The sequence below is a fragment of the Melanostigma gelatinosum genome (assembly GCF_949748355.1).
Source record: "Melanostigma gelatinosum genome assembly, chromosome: 4".
Taxonomy (NCBI): Eukaryota; Metazoa; Chordata; class Actinopteri; order Perciformes; family Zoarcidae; genus Melanostigma; species Melanostigma gelatinosum.
In genome coordinates this window covers 16,190,557-16,214,357 of record NC_136637.1, presented here as the reverse complement: position 1 = coordinate 16,214,357, position 23,801 = coordinate 16,190,557, and the positions used below count along the sequence as shown (strand labels likewise).

The window sequence follows — 23,801 nt, the reverse complement described above, 5'->3', positions numbered from 1 at the left end:
GTCAGCCGGCCAAGCAACGAGCCAGCCAGTTAGTCATCTCAGTGGGAGCAGACTAAAACCTGGTCTCTTTCTTCCCACACCTAATACCCAGCAGGTCTTAGGGCGGACAATGCAGACGGTAACGAGCGCCGTGCACAAAAGGCCGCGACATAAACTGCAGATTTTGGCCCCAGAAAAATTAAATAAAGCACAAGTGATTGATGAAACTGTGTTTCCATGGCAACCATAGATGTTTTATATTTGGCAGGAAGAAGACAGTGGGACAAGGCAGCCTACTGTGGTGCTCTGCCCTTGTCTTCTCGCTTCTGCTTTAATCTATCATTGTTGTGCACGCACAGTAGATCATCAGACTTGTGGAGGAACAGATTATACAGCCACTCAAAGTACTTTGACCCATATGCCACCATTATAGATGTATTTAAATGAATGAAATACATATTTCCAAAGCTTTCGGCGTTGAACTTCTGTTTCAACCTTTGTTGCAACATTCAGGGACTTTGAAAACAGTTTTGGTGACGATATTTCTCAAAAGCTGCTCCTGAGGGTTTTTCCTGACCAACAATGTTAATAAGTCTGCTTATACAGCACAAAGTGCATATTGGTGCAGCTGATGCATTTACGGTTGCTGCAGCAAAACCTTTTAGACGATCACGGGCGCTGATGGCTCTCCAAACATGCAACATTTACAAATGTGAAGTTGTCAGTTCCTATTGTGAGTATTTATTCACACAATATTATTCTTTATGCACAATGTTTTTTTTTGCCCCTTCCATAAAAGTGAGATTGCGTTGAAGAGTTTTTGTTTTATTTTTACATTTGAGTTCATTTTCTCATAAGCTACAGCCTTAATACTGTTGTTGTGATAACTTAGTGAACCAAATTTACAACCCCATGGTGTTATCTTTCATAGTCATTTATGACACTGTCTAATCCATGAAGGCTTATTACTGGTGTTGTCATGTAAGTGGCTTTCGCCTTCACAGCTTCAAGTAAAGTGAGTGGAGTTAAAGTGGAGACAGAAGAAATTCAATTACGCAAGTATAAGGGTGAGACTGGCATTGATTTATAATTTACCTCATGCAAGGAAAAAGATACATTTCTCCTTTATCTTTCGGTGCTCAGGAATAGCTCTGGGAAAGCCTCTGCTCTGTGTGTGTGTGTGTGTGTGTGTGTGTGTGTGTGTGTGTGTGTGTGGCACTGTCCCTTGCTGCTTGGTGATTGGAATGGAGTTAGTGTCCCAATGAATCACATTATGATCTCCTATCACTTATTCATAGACCCATGCATTATAGAAACCTCAATGAATCGTTCACCTACATGCAACATCACGCGGTTCATGTGTGCATTGGTGTGGACTGTATGAACAGTTGCTCTGCTCTCCAGTGGTGGGCAGTATTGTGGGGTTTGGTACAATGTGGTTTTGGTTGATAACTGCTGACTTTTGAGAGATACAACAGATGAAAAACAATGTGAGGGGCTACATTGGCGGGGATGTGTTGCTTCAGGTATGGGAAAAAAAAGAAGGTTAAAAGAAGAAATACAGCGCTCACATGAAGTAGTCTACAAGGAATGCACATTTGCATGTATCTGATTGGCCACCCCAGTGCTTTGCCGGATGATGTGGCCTTGTGGTCCAGCAAAGGGTCAGCCAATTGAACTTTTTTGCCAGGTGAACCTCCCTCCGCTACTACTGCTTTCTTCACATGAACATAAACACAAGTTCTTACGGGGCACTAGCTGAAAGGACTGATGCTGGAGGACAGTCTCGAAGACACACTGAGTCCACAAGAATAAAATGAAGTAAAATACATTTCAGTTCCTCACAATGTTTTTCTAGCGACACGTTAGCCTCAGACAGATTGAAGGAAAACTTAATTAATTAATACAGATCGCAAAATCAACAAAACAGCTCTAATAACACAGCACCATACCAATAATGATCCAACAGGGGCATCTAAATGATTGTGAATATTTGTTTGGTCTCACATCTGACAGACTGTTGGATGTAACAATGTCAGTTAAACAGCGGTTGCTTGTGTCAGAATAATGTGCAATTCTAATTTTCTTCCTGGTCCCACGCACGTTTCTTTACCCTGTGAATAGTCTGTCATCGTTATATTCAGGTTTAAAACAAATAGACCTGTACACAGACGGCTTAATAAAATGACTCGAACTTGACCCAGGTGTGGCCTTGATGGTGGCCTCATAATGTGACTTTGCAAAGCTATTCATTCTTTGGCAGGCCTGCAAATTTTTCGTTGCCAAGTGATTTTGGCTAAAGCTCCTCTTACTGGCTAGAATTGCAATTGTTGCTTGGCAACATGAACTTCGTGAGCATCGTAACAGGAAGCAACTATTGAGGCTTCAGGGATTTAATGACACAACTCTTTTTGTTGGCTCTGCACCAGGCTGTCAGTTCGCTGCGTGACATCCTGCTATCTGCAGGGCACCATCTCATACTCATATAGTCTCTTTGGGAAGCGTGTGTGTGTGTGTGTGTGTGTGTTGAAGATATTAGTCTCTCAAGCTGCTTGCGAATACAAAATTCTCTCAGCAACTACTGAGACACGCATGTTTGTATCTATATGCTTTTCAGAACCGTCACCCTTACCTCAACTATCACAACTACATGAAACAAAACCCCAACCTAACCCGAGCCCTAATTTAAGTCAAACATAACACTAAAACCACGTCGAACCCATCAACAGCCCTTCGGATTATAGTGAGAACTGGCCAAAATGTACTCCGTCTGCAGTTTCAACTTGCTGTCATGATATCTGCATAGCTGTGAAATCCTGGCGCTGTGATAACATGAGCATCATTGTTGTATTTCCATCCAACACTTACAGAATAGATGTGAGGTGTTGAGAAGGAGCAGCAATTTGGTACCAAAAATAGGCGAGCTCTCTAAATGTACAGCAGCAGGGCAACCTGTGTTTCATAGCGGAGCTATGCTTGGCTCTCTATATCAGAGCTGCCCAAAATAGGACCTGTGGGCAAAATCTGCTGAATCTGAGCTGCCTGAAATAGGAGCTGTAGGCAAAACCTGGCTCTCATAGAATGAGTTTGGCAAACCAAAGTGTTACACGGAGTGTAAAATGTGCTGCTTTTCATGCATTGTGTTTGAATTTGATAACTTCTCATCTGAGTTACTTGACAACAAGGCTCTTATGAGCCTTATTAGTCTTGCAGCGCTTACATTTTGAGCAAAATCTGAGAATGTTCCAGTGAAAATGCTGCTCCTGAAAGAAGAATAAAGATTTCATTTTGTACATTTCTTGTACAGTATTTAATTTCTCCTTCACCGTCCACAGTCTGTAATTGTTGAATGTTGGTTTGTTACCATACGTTTTGACAGTGATTGGTCAATAAATAAAAAATGCAGCAAAGTATTTGCATTCCTATAAAGTTATCAATTCGAGCCAATATTGTTTTTGATGTAACATTTGGGATTAGACTTTAAGCAAAGCAGTTATTCGGAAAAAGACACAAAGCTCCTCGTATTGATTTTAAATCACCGTCTGGCCTCTTGTGGCCGAATGCTTTTATAAAACGGTGGTAACAGCACTGTATTATAACAGAGGGCACAGCTGCATGTAGAAAAAACACCAGGAATTTAAAAAAGAAGAATGTTTAAGGACCCATCAACATTTGACACAATAAAACTCTTATCAGTCTAAACTAAATAAGCAGTCAGTAACAGATGAGACTCACATTTATCCATAAATACACACGTTTATCCATTTGGACACAAGCCTTTAAAATATGCTCCTTACTCCTTTTAACCAACACTACAATTCTATACTTTTTGCTGTTTGTGCCGTCGACCATTTTCTAAAAGTATCTCACGTTTTTGTATGAAAACTAAAAGTTTGATTGTTTCAAAGTCAAACTTCTTCTTTACACCAAGGCCGTGATGAAACAGGCGATGTAAACCTTTTAAAATTCAGTTTCAGGAAGTTGTATCCCTGGAAGTAAACACTTGAATGTTTCAGTTGGTGTCTTATCAACTCTGGATTTGGACAATCCTCAAGGTGACCCAGGAAACAGGGAGGGAGAAAGAGAGGGCGATGACTTGTCGACTGACAGAGTGACCGGCTGGCCAGCTTCCTGTTTCCTCCCAGACTGTTGTTAAACTCAGTCAATCTTGGAGAGTCCCGGCGCTGCCATCTGGGTTTAAATGGAGCTTCATCATGGCTCTGCCAACTGGCACAGATGGCATAAGGATACTATGTCATTTGTCTGAGTGGAGTTGAGTACAGTGGAATGAAGTAGAGCTGAAGGTCCTCAGTCATGTTTAGTTATCAAGTGTCTGAAGTCAGTTTAAAGAGGCTGTATTTAACATCCAGAGCATTAATACAGCAGCTAACTATGAGCTAAATGTGTAGTTGAGCAATGTCTTCCTGAGCAGAGAATGAAGGAGCTCTCCCTCCGTGTGCGTTGTTGTTGTCCCAGCGCCGGCTCACCATCGCCACGCTGACAGCCGCTGAGAGGCAATTGAAACGCTCTCTCGTATCGTGCTCCTTTAAAGATTTTCATTTAAATAAACATCTGTTTAGACACTGATGGCGGTAACACAATGGTGATGGACTGCTCCCGTTATAAGCCTGCTGCTGACCTCCCTCACGCCACAAACTTCTCTAATCTCAGCTGGGATCTCTGGGATTTGTGACTGGATGATTCCACATCTCAGGATTTAAACTTAAGAATTTAAAAAGGATCATGACTACAAGCATTTCAAACTCCAGTTGAAACCGGTTTTCACGGTGATGTGGTGATAAATGAGCTGGTGCTTGTCCGGTAAGCGACGTGGTGATTTCATGGCACTATTATTTGTGTTTTGATCTGATTCGTATGTATTTAGTGTTGAGTATAGTGTATCTTAATGGACCATTGTGGGAGGGGTGCAATGGTTCATGCTATGCAATTTATGTCCATCAGCGCTGCTCAGTACCAATGCAGGAAATAATGTACTATTCAGGAAGCAGGGCAGGAAGTAAGTGTCCAACTTTTGACCCTAACCATACTGTAACAATAGTTTATTTGCTGTCACCACTATATTTCCCTGAATTTAACCGCTATAGTCACCATGTGCAGATGTGGAAAAACGAGTTACAATTGGACCTAATCTGCAACATCTATTGTTGTTCTTGTCTGAATTGCTAATATTTGCTGATCAACTCAAAATGTTTCGCTGAGGTGAAAGACTGCAGGCAACAAATTCAAACCTCTGAGCTGAGGAGATAAACGGTTCTGAACTGCACATTGAAGTTTAATCATTTAGTTGCCAAGACCAAAGAAACGGCCACCTGTATGTGAAGCGGATTTGTTACTTTGCAAACAGATCAAGGCATCAAATAGAATTTAATTGGCCTCATGCCGGCTGGGGATGAGCTCATTGGGCTCAGGAAGGCGGAAAACAGCAATCCGCTCAATAGGCTACTGACTACGAGCAGCATGCTTTGAACTCTGAGCTCCGGCTATGATGCATTTTCAAGAACCTTCCTGCAGAAGAGCGCTATCATTTACTTGGACAAGTAAATGATAGACGTTTACATTCTCAACATTCACTGAGTCCTTCCCTGTAAATTCAACTCATGAGCTGTATCTTCAATGACAGTGTGATCATCACCTGTGATAGATGGCACCATGACCTTTCAGATTCAGATTTCATTTTGGAAGCTGAAGTGTCGCGGTCAAGAGGAGGAGGGGGGGGGGGGGGGCACATTTACCCCGGGCATGAGTCCAAACACTTAGAGTCTTTTGGCAGTGGGGACAGTTGTTGATCATGTCAGGGATGTTTTTGCAAACTGACTCTCAAACGCACATCTGATCATCCAAACGTGTTACTGCTGCTGTCGCTGGTCAGATTGGAAGACCTGCAGGGTTGATCATGTCTTTGTGGAGTCCATTTAAAAAACAAAGTTGACACTAAAAGGGGCACTCTACAGATGTTACACTTGAAGATCAGTGAGTTTGTCATCGTGAGTACTATCTGGCCTTTGCAAACAGTTGTATAAGGTCTTTCTGTGGCTCTGGAGATGCTAATAACCACGACAGCCTGCGGTACTGAGCGGACTTTTGAAAGATATGGGTGTTTACGAGGCAGGGAGGGTCTGATTCTGCAGAGATTGGAAAAATATAAGACTTTCAAGCGATCAAATTGTTGGACATCTGAAGACGGTCGTATAATTGCAGACTTGGACGTGTGAGTGTTAAAAAAGTACTGTGCATTTGGAATTTAACACTGTATTCATTAAATGTATAGGTTTTAATTATCTTGACTGACAGACACCTGTGTTAGTTGAGCTTTCATTGGACTTCTGTTTTTATTTAGCGGCAACTTTAACAAACGTTCCCAGTCATATTTACAACACTGATGTTGATGTGACTTCTTCAAGTCAGAGACTGCTTATTATGCTTTGGTAGCTCTGATATGACATGGACGTGGCACAATGAAAGATGCTGTGAAGTTGTGTGAGACGTGTCTGGAGCTGGACTCATACGGCAGGAGATTGTGAGTCTGGATATCTTTGCCTCTCAAGCTTTGATTTTGACCATCTTGCAAGACTCCCAATTGTGCAATACATGTATATAGAAACAGTGCATATTCATTTTTTTGTTTTTACTTTGCCAATAAACAACCTCAAACCTCTTTAACAGGAGGCTGGAAAATAAGACATGACATATGAGTATTTGCAGTCATTTTATTACGTAGAGCTCAGCTGCAACGGGAACTTGATTGACAGATTAGTCAGTGGACAGAAAATGAATCAGCATTTATATTGATAATTGATTGAACGACTATTTAATTTTTCACAATTAAACATCCAGACATTCTCCTGTGTAAGCTTCTCAAATGTAGGGATCGATGGGATAGTAAGCTGACGTCACCTCGGAGGATCTGGAAATTGTGACTGTTTCAGCAGATTAATCGATAATGAAAACAGCCCCATAGTCTGCATATAGGGCCTACATATGCTTAGAATAACAAACTAGTGTAGTATCCAGCTCTCTCTCTCTCTCTCTCTCTCTCTCTCTCTCTCTCTCTCTCTCTCTCTCTCTCTCTCTCTCTCTCTCTCTCTCTCTCTCTCTCTCTACGGGGGATAGATGGGAGGAGACGCTCCTGCTGAATGTGTTTTCCCTGCAGCGGGGTTTACGGTAACGGAGAAGAAGAAGGGCACCGCTTCTCTCTAGGTCACGGATCCGTTCACCCGGTGTGATTTTCCTAACTGCACACTGACCTTTCTTTTTACATGGAGGCGGAGCGAGAACTACAACGAAGAGAACTGACTGAAAACGTTGTGGAACCGACTTGGATTTAAACCGTACCGAGCGATCCTGGCATGTGTCTCGCTGCCCGGGTTGATGTGCTCACCTCCTCCGTTTTCTGGCCCCGGGCTTACTAAAGATGATGCTGGTCGCGCGGGTACCTGTCCTGGTTTCACACCGGCTGCGGTGTCCACGGGGGCAACCCGAGTGATTTAAGAAAAAATTAAATAAAAACGGATCCGCCACCAGCAACTTGCCAGATGGATAACTACTCTACTCTACAACGTAAGGCATTGACTATACCTGCTGCAGTATTCGTCATTCAGTGTGTGTTAATGACCCCTTAAAGAATAATCGAATTCATATCGACATATAAGGAATCTGTGGTTCATCATCCTGACCGTATAAAATGCATAAAATGCCTTTTTATTATCCAACATATCCTATATGATTTTCTCCTGATTATAAATGTTTAATTTGGCTCATGCGACAAATAATGACATTAGTTAATATTTGCAACACGTCCTTTCTCTACAGGCTATATATAATCATATAGATTTTTTCCCCACTTTCATTTCCATAAAAATGGTCCCTATACATCATTTCATAGACCCTCATCTAAGGGCCTCTCAAGCTCTGTGATGAGCTAATGAAACAGCCATGACTGCAGGAAGAGAGGGAGAGAGAGCGGGGAGTGTGTGTGTGTGTGTGTGTGCGTGTGTGTATGTAAGGATGATATATTGTGCAGTGTCACATACCCTCCTGTCTTGACATGTAGCCCCCAGCTGTTCTGCTATGATAGCTTCATCCTTTCATATAAGACATTATCACTCTCTCACACACACACACACACACACACACACACACACACACACACACACACACACACACACACACACACACACACACACACACACACACACACACATACACACACACACACACACACCTGTTAAATCCAGCAGCCTGAGGTGTTGTAGCTTATTAGCCTATATCTTGCCCATTATTTAGCTGTATCAGTCACGCTTGTAATGACAAATGCTTGTTAACCATTCGGCTAAATACTTTATTGCTGCTGTTATACGTCACCTGCAGGTTCAACACTTTTATTGTCTGGATCATAATTTTTGGAGTGATGTGCTGTCATTTTTTTCCGCCCAGCCTTATCGCTAAACAGCACGCATAGCGAGCGTCTTTCTGACTTGCAGCCGGTGCACTAAAGCAACATAGCAAAACTAGAAAATGCATTTCCTGCTGAAAATGCGTTGGAATGCTGAAAGCTGAAATGAATCTCAAAAACATTGCTGAAAATAGATATCCAATTTTTAAAAAATTGCAAAAAGCTTAATCATTTAAAAAGTTGAAAGATTACAAATATGAAGTCATATCACACCTCTCCTGAAAGAGCTGAACATTTTGATATTCGAACGGTTTCTGTAGCTTAAAATAATTCTAGCGGGAGTGATATTTGTTGTAGTAGTAGTAGAAGTTGTCGTAGAAGTATTATTAGCAGTCGAAGTATTAGTAGCATTTGAATAAGTACTAGCTGTAGCAGTAGTGATATTTGTAGTAGCAGTAGTAGTAGAAGTTGTAGTTGAAGTATCAGTAATTAGAAGAAGTCGTAGAAGTAGTAGTATCAGTAGTCGTAGTAATAGCTGTAGTGGTCGTAGTATTTCATATAACAGTAGTAGTAGTATAATAAGAAGTAGTCGTAATAGTAAAGTCAGTTTTTGAAGTAGCAGTAGCATTCGTACTAATAGCTGTAGTAGTATTAGTACTGGTAGTAGCAGGAATAGCAGTATTAGCAGTGGTATAAGTAATAATAGTAGTGGTAGTGGTAGTAATAGCAGTAGTGGTAGTAATAATATTTATGGTAGCAGTAATAGCAGTAGCAGTAGTAGTAATAGTAGCAACAGCAAAAGTTGAAGTAGTAGTAGTAGTAATACTAGAAATATTAGCAGTAGTAGTAGTTGTCGCAGTATTCGTAAGAGCATTAATTTTTTCAACAAAAAAGCCTAATTTTGAGTTTAATGTTTAAATACAGTTAATCCATGAGGCTTTTATTTTGAAAGGGTGGGGCTGGGTGGGGGAGGGAGGGGGAGAGGAGACATAATCATAATGTTTGACACATAAACAGAGGTTATTAAATGACAGGTTTCATCACAAGCAGTTCAGTTAGAATTCACTCTCTGGGGCTTTTATTTTTGAAATGGGGTGTGGGGGAGAAGGGGAGAGGAGACAGAATCATAATGTTAGATCAACACAAACCAGTTATTAAATGACAGGCTCATCACAAGCATTTCAGTTAGGATTCATTCTGTGGGGCTTTTATTTTAAAATGGCGTGTGTGTGTATGTGTGGGGGGGGGGAGGAGGAGGGGGGAAAGACCTCTGAAGATCCCTAAGACCTGAATGACTGTATGAGAGACACAGAGAGAGGGAGAGGAGTGTATGTGCACGTGTGTCTGTGAGTCTGTGTGTTTATCAACATCACTAATTGGCTCAATCGCGAACACCTGTGTGCCTGAAGCCATTTGAAAATATTCTCCATAGAGATCCTATTGAAAAAATAAAAAGCTTAATAATTCAAAAAGTTTAAAGGTTAGAAATATAAAAAGTCATAGCACCCCTCTGGTGAAAGAGCTGAACATTCTAATAGTTGAACGGTTTCTGTAGCTTAAAAAATGAAGGAGGAGAAGCGGTGCGACGGAAGAAATAGAAGAAGTTGAATAAAGATTCGAAGAACAATAGTTGGAATGTTGTTGGAATGTTGTTGGAATGCTTAACAGCATTCCAACAATAAAGAAACAGGATAACAATAGTTGGAATGCTTAACAGCATTCCAACAATAAAGAAACAGGATAACAATAGTTGGAATGCTTAACAGCATTCCAACAATCAAGAAACAGGATAACAATAGTTGGAATGCTTAACAGCATTCCAACAAAAAAGGGCTTCTTCTAATCAAAGGGAATATTTAATCACAATCTTCAATGCAACCTATTTCAAAGCGTCTCCATCTGTGTTACCAATAAGATGAGCAGGGGTTTGCAGCCACATGCTAATAGCCGTATTTTGTAGCATTTTATGAACAGGCCGTGATGTGTTTTCAGTTTTGGTCTCTTTCTTTGGCATCAAGGAGCCCAGAAGTCCAGGTTGTAGTCTCTGTGGACAACATATAATTTTTCAGACACGTAGAGTAATCTGCCTCATTTTCCAAGATGTATACAGTCTGTAACCGTATATGCCCTCTGATGGCTTATAGTCATGGCAGACTCCCAAGTTACTTTTGGAGACTCTAAATTGATACTAAGACTGTGCTCTTCACCAACCTTTTAAAAACGTATTGAATTACCTGGTAGAAGTGTGCTCCAGTGGCAATGCAACCAGGTACATTTACTCAAGCTCTGTACAGATTTGAGGTACTTTATTGTATTTTTTTTCATTGTGTGCTACTTTAAATGTCTACTCCATTTATCTGTGGGTAAAATATCCCTCTTATCAAGTCATTTCAGTCTGAAATTGAGGCCCTTAGGTTCGATGTGCTGGAGGAATATATTTCAACCTTTCAACGCGAATCAACTTGTTTCAAGAATTTCTAAAACTTTTTCATGATTCTATTGCAGCAACGGCACTTTGGTCTATCATGATTCAAAATACAGACACTCATGCCGTAATCATATTTTAAACAAGTTAGTTTAAATGAAAGAAACTTTTGAAAAAAAGGTTTTTAGGAGTTCATCTTTTACAGAAATTTATCTCAAAGAAATATGAATATAAAATCCTGTACATAACAGCATTTGGTCAATGTCTTTTTCTCTACACTTTAAGTACATTTGCTGATTATATACTTCTGTCCTTTTACTTCAGTTGGAGTTTGAATGCAGGACTTTTACTTATAATGGAAGACACTTCCACCCTGCTGCACTTGCCATGAGTATTTGTGGTATTTAGGAAGCTGTTCGGATGCCAGCTGTTATTAGCAGTGTAGCTTGTCCACTGATTGATCAGTCAATCGACAGAAAAGTAATCTGCATCTGTTTTGAAGATTGATTCATTGTTAAAGTATTGTTTTCAAGCAGGAGGATATAAAACATATATTTTGGGGTTTTGGACTGTTTGTCCGATGAATCGTTTTGAAGAGGTAACGTTGGGCTTTAGGTGACTGAATGTGATTCAGTATTTCATGACATTTTATAGACAAACTAATTATTGATTGATCGAGACAATAATAATGAAAGTAAGGTGCAATTGCTGTTATGTCTTTGGTTGATCCCTTTTATATGAGATGAAAGCATACAGTGAGATTAAGAAAGAGAAGCAGAGTCCATATGTGAGACAGTAATGATGGTGAAAGTTATTATAAGGTTTATGGATATTCTTTTACACTGTACCCATTTTAGTCTAGCTATAGCTGTACCCGCTCGTCCGAGTCCTCTCATGTCTTGTGTCTGAATGGCAGTCAGCACCTCTAGTGTTGAGAGGAATGTAAGAGGCTTCAGATGCAAGACACAATAAACGCATTAACATTTCCTCTTCAAAGAGAAAACTTGCAGGCCGCTCTCTGTGCTGCTCCGCTGTAGCTCTGACAGGACACTGCTGTTCCTGCTGCTGCTGCTGATGCTGCTGGTTGCCCAGTGACTGTATCCATGGAATTGGCTCCCATCGCCATGGTGACGGGCCAAGGGAAAGAGACCCAGTGAGGGAAGAAGGACAGAGATATACCAGCTCCTCTGCAGTGTGTGTGTGTGTGTGCATGTGTTCTGATGATGAGGATGAAATGTGATGTTACCAGGGGGGTGATGAAGAGTCTAGTTGGATTAATGAAGCCACAGAAAGCGGTCTCTGACGGTCGTGTCTTTGCCACAATGTGACCAAGAAATGCTCTTTGGAGCTTCGAAGAGTGAGACGGCTCAACACGGAAGCAAAGTATTGAGGATATTTTCACAAAACGTTCATTGTTTGGCACGTTCTGAACTTATAGATGGATAGAGTAATGAATATATATGGCAACAATTGGCTGATTGATCTTTTTTTATGATAGAGATGAGAGATAATAGATTAATCATTGAAGTAATTTCTTAAGCACTACACTTTAAAAATGATGTAATTCCATCTTTTCCAATATTAAAAACGTCAGCTTTTTTCCCTGTTTTATATCATCATAAACTGAATATATTCTGGTTCTTGACCTGTGTCTGGACTAAAGAAGATATTCCAAAGCATCAACTTGAGCATTTTTATGGACACTTTCAGTATTTTCTGAATCAACAATCAAGTAAATGATGCTCAGATTAATCGATATAATGAAAGCTATCGTGAATTACGGGCCACTTTCCAAGTTTCAACATTTTTTCTGAGAAGAGATTGTGATATTTTATTCTGTCATAAGTTCTTTGTAACTTGACTTCCATCTGACCAAAGCTGCAAACATTTCACAGCCATTGAAGCCTATATGGGGACGGCATTTTTTGTCCCGATTTTGGATGATGGACTTGAAGCATTGCGCCATGTTTAGACAGAAACCACACGCTTACAATGTCATGCAATGTTGCTGCATTTTCTAAAACCTCCAAATCCATGTTAGGGAACCTTTGCAGGGTTTTTAGAGAAGCAGAGAGGAGAGGAGGACGAACAGACAGAAACATTATCCTCTTGGTCACGGGACGTATTGTAGATTCGCACCGGCTGCATGTTGCAAGCTGCTCTCTCACAGGATAAATTCATCTCATCCATTTTGTCAATGTAGATGGTTTAATGTGACTTCTCCTTTTGTGCGAGTACCGACTCATGTGAGAGCATCCGTTCTGTCCCTTCTCCAGTCTCCGTGACAGTGTTGCCATGGTTGCATCATGTACATTGTTCTCTCCAGGGTGACATAATTCTTTGGCTCGAATAAGAGAGGATGGACAGCCCTGTACAGTCTAACAGGGGAAGGATTGTACTTCATCCAATGCTAACAGTGCTATTTTTGCTCTGGCTGTTCATTCGTTACTACATCATATTCAAGTTACAAGTCTGAAAACAACACAGTGAAAATTATCTTTTCGACAGTCCATTGACATCGTGCCAACAGCTTCAATGTCTATATCTGTGGGATATGTCACAGACATGAAACACTGACCAGTTATTTTTAACTAGACACTTCCTGTTCCCATTTTAAAAAAAAGCCCTTTAAAAAGTGTTTTTGAGGACAGGATCCCTTCATTTGTTCGACTTTTATTCCTGAAATATTTGCAGGACAGCTCCATAAATTAATACCATGCTTTTAACTGTACAACATTATTATTATTTACAAATGGCAATAAGCTTCTTAACTATTTAACGTCTAACATAAATATAAATTATATTTATAATAAAATGAAATGGCCATTGTGAGAGGTAAACCAGAAACAAAGGGCAGTAGCAGTCACTTTTGTTTTGTTGTTGGTCTGATATAACAAGACTTGTGAAGGTGGTATCTTGGGCTCTGGGAACATATCATATATTTTCTGACATTTTATAACCAAAATGATCAGTCAATTAATAATTTAAAAAACAACAAATAAATCGATAACGAAAATAATCACTATTAGTGCAGCCCTATTTCTTATATTATTTTGAACAGTTTGCATTGCATTTTAATTGATTCATTACTCATATGTTGAATCATAGTTGAACTTATATTATTTTTAATTCAAACTGGAATACATATCAGAAATATTATGTCTGCAGCATTGTTCTTTTAACAATCTGCTATATTGTCATTGTTGTCATATTATCATTTTCCCCCCGTTCTTTTGAGTGGTTCTGAGCCAAGGTCGTACCCTGAAGTTCGAAATGCCCGTTGCAGCGGTGTCATGTGATTCCTCAGGCTTCACTTCAAGACCCAGTGTCCACAGCTGTGGCTCAGCAGGCATCTTTCTTATGATACAGTGACAGGACAGGTCACACAGCTCCTTGTATTTCTCTGCCACACAAAAGGTCTTTCCTTATCCATCGTGTCAGCTGCAAGAACACCAAAAAGGACCTGTCACTGACGAGGAGGAAGTCAAGCAAGGCTATGTGTAGCCGAGTTAGGGGTCCATTTCTGAGGTCATGCAGCTTCTCAGGGGACAGTGGTGGGGCAGCGTGGCAACATATGTGCCTCACTGCTGTTTCATATAGAAAATACAAGGAGACGCTGCTGGGATTCACATAATGTGGTGGCAGTATGTTTTGCACTTCTACAATAGACAAATTAACAGTTTGGCAGAAACCATAGGTAACCTGGCAGGACTGTAGCAAGGTGTTTAACACTGTGCGATAGGCTCAGTGTGTGTGTGTGTGTGTGGATAGCTGAGTCTTTCACACTTGTCCAATGTGTCTCACAGTATGACCCAGTGTTTCTGCTGAATCGGCGAGGTTTGTTTGTGTACGTGTGTGCAGTTTTATTTACCCCCATGGCCGACAGGACAAAGCTTCTCTTTCCACCCATGACCCCATTTGTAATGCCTCAAGTCTTCACCACTCAGAGAAATCGTCATGTGACTCTAGTTAGGGCATCATACATAGTACGTACTGTGCTGTGTGTGGATATGGATGACACTCCCAAGTAGAGTGCATGTCGCCAATGATCCTATGGGTTGGGAAATCTATTTTCTGCTTGTTACTTTTTTTCGCAAAAATGTCATGAAAGGCAGCGGTTTATAGTTGATAGTGACAGGAAGTTGATTCAAAGAAAGGCAGGCATGTTACTCAAGACAACATTTTGCAGGACATCAAGTCTCCTGAACAAGAAATCTTTACATTTGAACAACCTTTATTGGTAAAATAGCTGTAACATCACTGCAACGCGCAGGACTTCTGGGTTTAAGCCCAAAACTTGTCCATGGCTGCTTTCAGACATGCATGACACCTTTCTGGCAAATGTGCACCGTCTCCAGTCCAGTCATAAATCATTACCACGGTACCGCCCTTAGCTTTGATTGATAGCTGTGTTCTTATTCCAGCTTTCTGTTCAATGGAAACCACAAGCGTTGCGTCAAAGTAGATGGTAAACTAAAATAACTCCTATCAAAGCTCTAAAATTAGCTCAAAGAGAGCATTGCAACAAAGCGATTTATCCCCTTCCTGGTTTCTCACACCCTGTTATAGAGGAAAAAAACTCAATTAAATAATTTTTTGTTGCAGTGCAAATGTGTTTATACAGCAAACAAATACTGTAGCTGACTATGATGTTTGAAAAGTCAGTCCCTTGTAGAACACAGCTGTCCACTCTTAGATTTAACTTTACGTTTGAGTGGCAGTTTCGCCCTGGGTGCAAAACGTTGTCGCATTCTATTGAAAACCTCTTAGCTGTCAGGATGCCCACTACAAATGCTTTAAATTATGGAAAAATCAGTACTCCTTCTGATGTAAGTACAAAATTGTTGGCTTTCCCAAAACATGTGCCAAGTCAGAACTGATCCAGCAATTGCTGGAAATGGGATGCAAAGTGTGACGGTCTCACAGGAGGAGGCGGGTCTGCCTGCATCCTTTGCTGGTTGGTCCACGTGTTGCCGTGGGCAACCCAGTCTCCTCTTATTGGGACAAAGGCCTCCGGTCTGAGGTCTTTGTTCGACGACTCTGAGTACGGGAGACAGAGAGCGACCCTAGGGCCTCTGTTAGAGTCTTTAAGATCCTCTCATCCATCATAGCTTTTATCATGGAGGTAATTTGAAGCTATTGAGTCTTTTAATAATGACCGTGTTATTGTAGCAGAAATAGCCACGGCCTCCATAAATGAAAGAGCACCGATGAGATGGGAAAACGTGTGTTTAGAATTAGTAGCGTTCTCAGTTTTCCTCAGCATTTTGGGATAATTGTGACTTGAGAAACTTTCAAAAAAACAGAAGAAGAGAGTGAGCAGAGAGACAAATGAAGGCAGTGAAGAAGAATAAGTTGAGAGTAAGAGAGTTATCACTCTAAATCCACAGCATCTGCCTCCTGTCCTGCTCTGTCTGTCTCGCCTCAGCTGTCACGGGCTATCAGACAGGAAGAGACGTGAGAGATGGCTCGTCTGAGTGGAAGCCGGGGTTCGCTGCTCTTCGCCATTTCATCATCTCAATAAGACAGCTTATTCCTCTGTAATCACCATCTCTCCTCGTTTATGTGTTTAGGTTCTTCCTTAAAGGGGAAGTCTGGCATTTTTCTAACTTTTTGTTACTGTCAACAAATCCCTGGACAAGACCCAAAAAAACACAACAACACTCTGTTCAGCAGCCATGTGGCTCTCAGTACCAACCCAACATTTATAAATGGCAGTGGTAAAAGAAGTACTCAAATCTTTTACTGAAGTAAATGTAGCAATAGCACAGTGTAGACATACTTTGTTACATGCAAAAGTTATGCATTCAAAACTTAAGTTCAGTAAAAGTATTAGCATCAAAATACTTAAAGTACCAAAAGTAAAAGTATCATTGTGCAGAATGGTCCATTTCAGAATAATGCACATTATATTATTGGGTTAAACAGTGATTATTGATGTATTAATGTGTTCATCACTTTCATGTTGCAGCTGGTAAAAGTGTGGCTAATTTAATTACTTTATTTCAATCAGGAAAGGGGGGGCAGGGTACACATAGAGGCAGACAACCATTCACGCTCACCTACGGGCAATTTAGAGTAATCAGGTAAGGTGGGGGGGTGGGGGGGGGGCGACATGAACTTTCCAACACTGATAAGTATCTCACAATTATAAGGTTACATTTTTCAGAAAGGCTAGATAAGTTTCAAAAACAAGCCGGAGTTTGTAGCAAACGTCACTCATTGAGGACTATTTTCAGCTGCAGATTTGGTGCACTCGTGAGTATTTCCATCAGCAAATAAACTCTGTGTGTTGTTGATAATGAAGGAAAATGTCACTCAGTGCAACAATGTGGCTCGTTGATGTGTTTTTAACATTTGTTTTGGACAACTATGGCAGAGAGGAATAAGATATTTCAGGCTTTAATACCCACAATACAACACTTATTAAGGATGTAGATTATGTTTTTTTTGTTGCATTGTGATTGTTTAATCTTGCATTCACGAGGATCTTTTGTGTCGCTGACATTGGTAGTCCACCACTGCTTAGTATAAGACGGGGAGCGAGAGTGAGGTCATCTGCTTTGCCCAAACTGAGCTGCTTCCACCAGCAGCATCAGAAGGGGAAGTGGTGACTTGGCATGATGCCACTTCCTTTTAGGCTCAGAGGAGGGAAATTTATGGTCCACTCTCTCTTCAGTAGCAGTCGGTAATGAATGATTTGACAGCAAGGAACTCCTCAAACCACTTACTTTTCCCCAAAAGAAAGAATAAGAAATGCCTCAACCCAAAAGCAAACAGTAACAATGGACCTTTTTTGAGTTGTCATAACAGGAAACACTCAGGTGTGACTAATAAGATTAATGGAACAGAGCCATCATTAAACTTCTTGTGCTTTGACAAGTGTCTGCCGGAGAATTGTTCTATTGTTACGTTTTAATGTCAAAAGGGTTTATTGTTATTTTAGAGAAAAGAAGATGACACTTTGAAATAATACGTGACATTTTAATGATATTTTTGGCTCCACACGCCGCTCTTTGGCTTAGAGTTTAGTACAGCAGGTCAAACAGTCCTTACTATAATATGACTAACGGAAAGCATACCATGTGAAAGCGCTGTGAGACACGACGAGATGAGCCTCATTTTCTCTCAGTGAGCACGATCTGAATGATGCTCCATTTAATGATTCTCTTCCTTTCGTGAGTTCATCTCGCGGATGAAATGTGGTGCGGTCATTTTGTTTGACAGTGTTTTTTCTTTACATTTGAGAGCAAAGTCCCCCAGCTCACTGTAGGCACTGATGTGTGGAGAATATCAATAGACCACTCCACAACACGTGAGAGCATTAGACCAGTGTGTGTGTGTGTGCAACATACTGTGTCACTGCGTGTGTGTGTGTCTGTATGCCCATCCATGAGTGTGTAGAGCAGCATGTGACTATACATACACACACATATATATATATGTATACAGTATATATATATGTGTGTATGTGTGTGTCCAAACCATTACTGCTTAATGCATCATTGACTTCCTCTTCATCGCCACTTTTTCGTCTTTGTATTCTTCTTCTTCTTTATCGCCTTCTTTCCTCTTCTTGTTGACTCTCGGCCCGTAGCGTAGATCATGGCCCAATCCCAATGTTCCCTCTAAGCCAAGGCCTAAAACCCTGAACCCTCGGAGACTTACTCATGTCACCTGGTAAATGGTTGAGTGTGAGAGGCTGTGAGGGCTTTAAATGGTGTAAATAGGAATGGGACAGCACGTTACAATTGTGGGTATTTATTTTATACTTTGTACTCCCTGACTTGAACGTCTTCCAAGGCTCTTTCCTCACAAGATGAGAGGTAATTTCAAATAATGGAATTACTAATAGCCCCGGAAAGGGTTCTCAAAGGGCTCAAAATGTCTTAGAGAGAGAGAGAGAGAGAGAGAGAGAGAGAGAGAGAGAGAGAGAGAGAGAGCTCAATGATTTGACAGTGGGACATAACTAAACCCTCACACCTCAGTCTGTGAGTGTGGAGATTGGGATTGGGCCTATATATCGCAGCAGTATATGTAGGCCAGCCCCCACAGGTCTTATGGGCTCTATAGGTGTCCATTTCAGTGCCTGCATGGCAGCTGTCCTGCTGCCTTCAACACACAGTCTGCAGGGCTCATTTGAAATTAAATTCTGCCTGTTGACTGTGCACCTATACACTACATAGTTTTCAGTCAGGGATCCCATGTGATTGAACATTGTGCTTTCTTTACACAAATGCCATATATTGGTTTTGGGAAGCAATCAAGAACAGCACTTACCAACCTTTTTGGTTAAAAAACGAAATGTATTAATCATCTCACAACACCTCAGGTTCATTTTGTGACGCTTTTTAGGGGTCACAACCCCGAGGTTGGGAACCACTGTTATAGATTTTTTTTAACGTTGCACTTTTTCATTGAATTTTCTGTTGTTTTGTAAGCTAGGATACCCTGGTATTATCCATGTGTAGTGGCACTGAATGGGATGGGATAAAGATTGGCATAGAAATGGATTATGTATCGATGGACGGACAGATGGAAGCATGATGATACATATTGGTTTAAATTGTTTCAAAATGGATTGGTGGCTTTTATCTCAAATATTTTGTTCCACAAACGCTTGAAGGCTTATCCGATGCCATAACAATGCCCCAGAGTTCATGAATGCTGTGAGAGAGAATCTTTCAACTCTGGAAAAGTTATCACGATGACCATCTTTTTATCATAGGTTACCCCTCATTGGCATGTAATTCTCCATTGAGGTAGTTGGTTTAAAAGTCTGAACCACATATAAGGAAGCTTAAGCCAGTAGAGAGAGGAAGACAGAGACACGGAGAGAGGTGGAAGGGTGGGGGAGTGACACACAGCAAGTACAGACAGTATCACAGCGCATTTGTGGCAATGACGTATTGTTCCTTTTTAATGATGAGAATATTCACAACTTAAGTGTGAAGATTCAGAGTTAATTGTTCCCGCAGTAGCACAAGCTTTATTCCTCATTAGTTTGACAAAGAACAATGCCTGATTTATGTTTCTTTTGAATGCGCTCTGAATCGTGATAGCGAAGTCCGACGGTGCCCAGGTGTGTGGGAGTGAAGTGTCTCACCCTTGACTGACTGGCCTGAATTTGCCTTGTGATGCCCACGTCGCTGTGGCGATGGCATCGTGTTACAACGTTTTTCCAGAGCGCCTTTTGTGTCGTGACTAGTGGGCTCAACACCAGTGTGTTGTCATGGAGCTGCCTCCTCGCTCCGACTGGTCTCCCACTGTCTCTCTCTCTCTCTCCGTCCAGACAGGAAAGGTGTCTGTGGTCTGTTGGCGCTGATGATGATAACTGGTGGTGACTGCTGCTGATATGGAGGTGAAAAGATGATGATGATGCATCCAACATTCATCAGAATGAGTCAGTAGCTGTGACTGCCCTTCAGGTGAATCAATGTTTTTTTTTAAAGGTGTGAAGATGAATATGTACTTCCTGTGAAGTCGTCTATCGTCAGTTAAACCATGCTAGTCAGGTTAGCCCGGCCCATATATCCAGCAGCATCCGAATGGTGGTCACAAATGAGCACAACTCAAAGGCCTTCCCATATCAATAGGATCTCCTGTTAGGGGCAACACCGGATATATCTACTACATCAAACTTAAAAAGAAGACATTTCAACCAGTCAAATTAAGGAAAATAACAGAAACCTTGTGTGAAAAGGCCTTTTTTTAAGGCCTTTGTGCCATTTGATAGTGAGGGTTGAGAGATGACAGATGTGCAGTGAGAGGAGACATGCCGTGCAACAAAGGTCCCCAACAGGACCCCGTGTTGGGATTCAATGGTCAGCATCTTAAACCTCTAAATCCCCAGGACACCCACTGATTGTCCCATACCCCGTCAATACTCCAGAAACAACAATTCTCTGACATTTGCTCTGTGGATCAGCACATCCCAGCTAGTGCACTTTCACTTTCTCTCCATATGCAAGGTTAAATGTGGGCTATGGCCATCAGTGTATGCAATGCTGCTGGTGTGCTGGAAGCTGTACAGCTTGTGTACTCTTACATCTGGTGAGAATGCTCATAGACTCATACACAAAATATTGTCCAGTACACAAAGCCCAAAACCTGGCTCATCAGCTGACATATTTTACACACATTTTACACCTAGACTCACTGAGTTGTCAGTCCACAGATTTACAAAATGTTATGCAGTGGCTGGTTGAAATGATTTCCATTCCCAGTCCTCTTTCCTCACCTGAGGGACTGGTTCAGCAGCGCTGCATAAAGCTGTCAAAATGGTGCTCTTAGCCAGGCCTTTTTAATGGTTTAATTGTATGTTATGGTAATTTTGGGCAATTGAGTCCCCCGGATGCCATGGCAACTGCTCACAGTGCAATTCCCACGGACTGTTAAGGAAGGCTTTAGGGATAAAAACGTACTAAAGGGTGTTTATGCAAATGAAGGCTGTCGTGCAGTCAGAGAAAAACATGTAAAAACCCTGCGGGCAGAGTTTGCTTCAGGAGAGGCCGTGTTACTTCACGGGTTCGATTCCTGCAGCAGATAGTGTGCGTCAGCGTTGAAGTGACCTCCAGCAGGACAGTGAACCAGACACGCCTCTCAGGACAAGGGCATGAGGTGAAAGATATCAATGCAGAGATGAACAGCCACAACATCTTATCTGTTTTCATTTCGAAAAGAGGCAGAGAGGGGACAAAGAAGGAGGGAGCAGACGATCGAGGGCTGACAGAGGCAGCAGCAGGTGATAGATGGAGCGAACGCATGGATAGAGATCCAGACAGTCATGCACAGCTATCAGCTGGCAGTAAAAAAAGAGAGAGATTGACTCCTCGCCAGGGCGGAAGAGAGAGAATGAGAGAGAGAGAGAGGGATGACAGAAAGATAGAGGTTGTTCCAGATAGCAGCAGGTTTCACAGTGTGTACAGAGAGAGTTTTTCAGGTGAAGGTGAACCGTTCTATTGCAATCAGGACGCTGTGTGTTCTGTATTCATGAATAATGAACTTGAATTTGTTGGGTGGCCAGAAACACAAAGTTACACATTTTGATGAACGCTAATGTTATTCTGTGTATGCACGATGGGTAAATACAGTAGGCTTTTGTCTGCTGACAATATCTCAGCGTCACAGGCGGGACTGAAGAGCGATGTTCCCTTTTAAGATTTTGCCATTTGAATTCTTTTCAGAGGCCTGAAGTAGTGAAACGATCTAGTATTTCACAATAAAAGTGGAAAACTGAGTGCAAAGTCAAGCTGGAAATCCACTGATTTAAACCTCATGTGCTGTATGGATTGGAGAGGTAAACATGGTCGACACTGCAAAGCGATGTGGATCAGTCTGTACTCGACATGAACTGGCACATCGTATGTTGTACCTCGAGGACAAAGGGTTCATATGCAGTCTTCCAAATGTTTAACTAAATGACCCTACAACTTGTAATAACTAGTGTCCCTCTGTGCTTATATGATCTATGAATAGTTCAAAGCTTCTAGGTCAAAAGCTGTCAGACGTGACACTGTAATAGTAGATATGTGTGTCTTCTATTGCTTTTCTCTCCTCGGGGCTCTGAGCGTTGGACAAGCAGCTGGCTCACCAGCACCGCAAGGTGACCTCAACCCGCTAAATAACACACAAACAGACACATACACGCCCACAGAAACACGCTCTTACAGACCGACATTGACATCCAGAGTCAATTTAAAGGCCTCATTGTCCCTCCTGTCTTCTTTCAGATTAGTCATCGATAGTAATCCAAATTCCCTTTCATGTGATGATGTTTTTCTCATCCGTGTTTGGTTATAAAACTACAAATGAACACAGTGAGTAGTTGCTTGAAAGCAACAGTTAGTTATTTTCATTACTAGCTTTGTCTTCCTCAGAGGGTGTTTGTGTGATCAACGGACATACTGTGTATCTGTTATGAAGTGTCATTTGCCTTCGTAAAACATCTTAAATATCTTCAAGTGTGTTTTTCAGTGCAGTCGGTCACCTCTGAAGATTTGGTTATCAGCACACCTGACTGCACTTATAAGCATAACATTTGTGATATAAGTTTACATTGGACAGTTTGTCCTAGTTGGGACTATTACAGAAACAGATTCGTAAAACGAGGATTCGTTCATCTTTTTCTTTTATTCTCTTACATGTGGAACTGTGTCCATAGGGCTCACGGTGCGATAAAGAAATGTCTAAAGTGCTCTCTTATTAGGTTTTAGCATTTATTTTCTCCAAGAATAACCATCCAAAACACTACTGAAGTAGCTGGTGTGCTGGCAAGTCACAACGTGTTGCACATGTATGTATTATAATCAAAAATGTACTGAGCAATGTCTCTTTTGAACATGACCTGGAGATTGCAGACCTCTAATTTATACGTTGCACAGCACTAACAAGGTCACCGTGAAGATATGAATGCGTCTGTCATGTGCTCGATTGAGGAGTTTGGTCAACGTGACAAGATAAGCTTTTTAGTTTAGCAAAATGCAGAGTAAAGTTATTGTTTACTTTTTCTCCTGGCAAACTGATGATTAAGACCGGAACACACAATCTGCTGAGATTTCCTCGTTCTCAAACAAGATGATAACTTCATCTTTCCAATGAATCTCCTCCGAGAATTAAAAAAATGGATGTAGATCGAGACGCTCCCGTGGCGAGGAAGAGAAAAGTGCTAGATTTAAGATGGCTTCCCTTTCTGCCTCTTGCTAGGGGGTTGGGATGGAGGAGGAGAAAAATAGTTAAACACAGAGACAGACGGAGCAAGAGAAGCCTGAAAGGGAAGAGAGAGAGAGAGGACAGAAAGAGGAGATGTGCCGGGGCGTCTCAGGCAGATCTGGGCCACTGAGCACAACCCTGTAAGAACAGAGAGGAGAAAAAAAGAAAATACTGGCCTGGAAACAGGAGAGAGAGAGGGGGGGGAGAGAGATAGAGACGGCAGAAGGAGAGTAGAGGCTCAAATAAAGTCTCTCCTCTGTGAGCTTTGCAGAT

General features: G+C 41.4%; 1 protein-coding gene across 1 annotated transcript in view; it reads left to right on the top strand.

The window, feature by feature from the left end:
- Positions 1-7,532: 7,532 nt before the first annotated feature.
- lrrc7 (leucine rich repeat containing 7) overlaps positions 7,533-23,801 on the top strand; it is a gene marked incomplete at both ends in the record, with an annotated part of 57,257 nt that continues 40,988 nt past the window's right edge. The window contains 1 exon segment of the mRNA XM_079266765.1: positions 7,533-7,557. Coding sequence (XP_079122891.1) covers positions 7,533-7,557 — 25 coding nt within the window.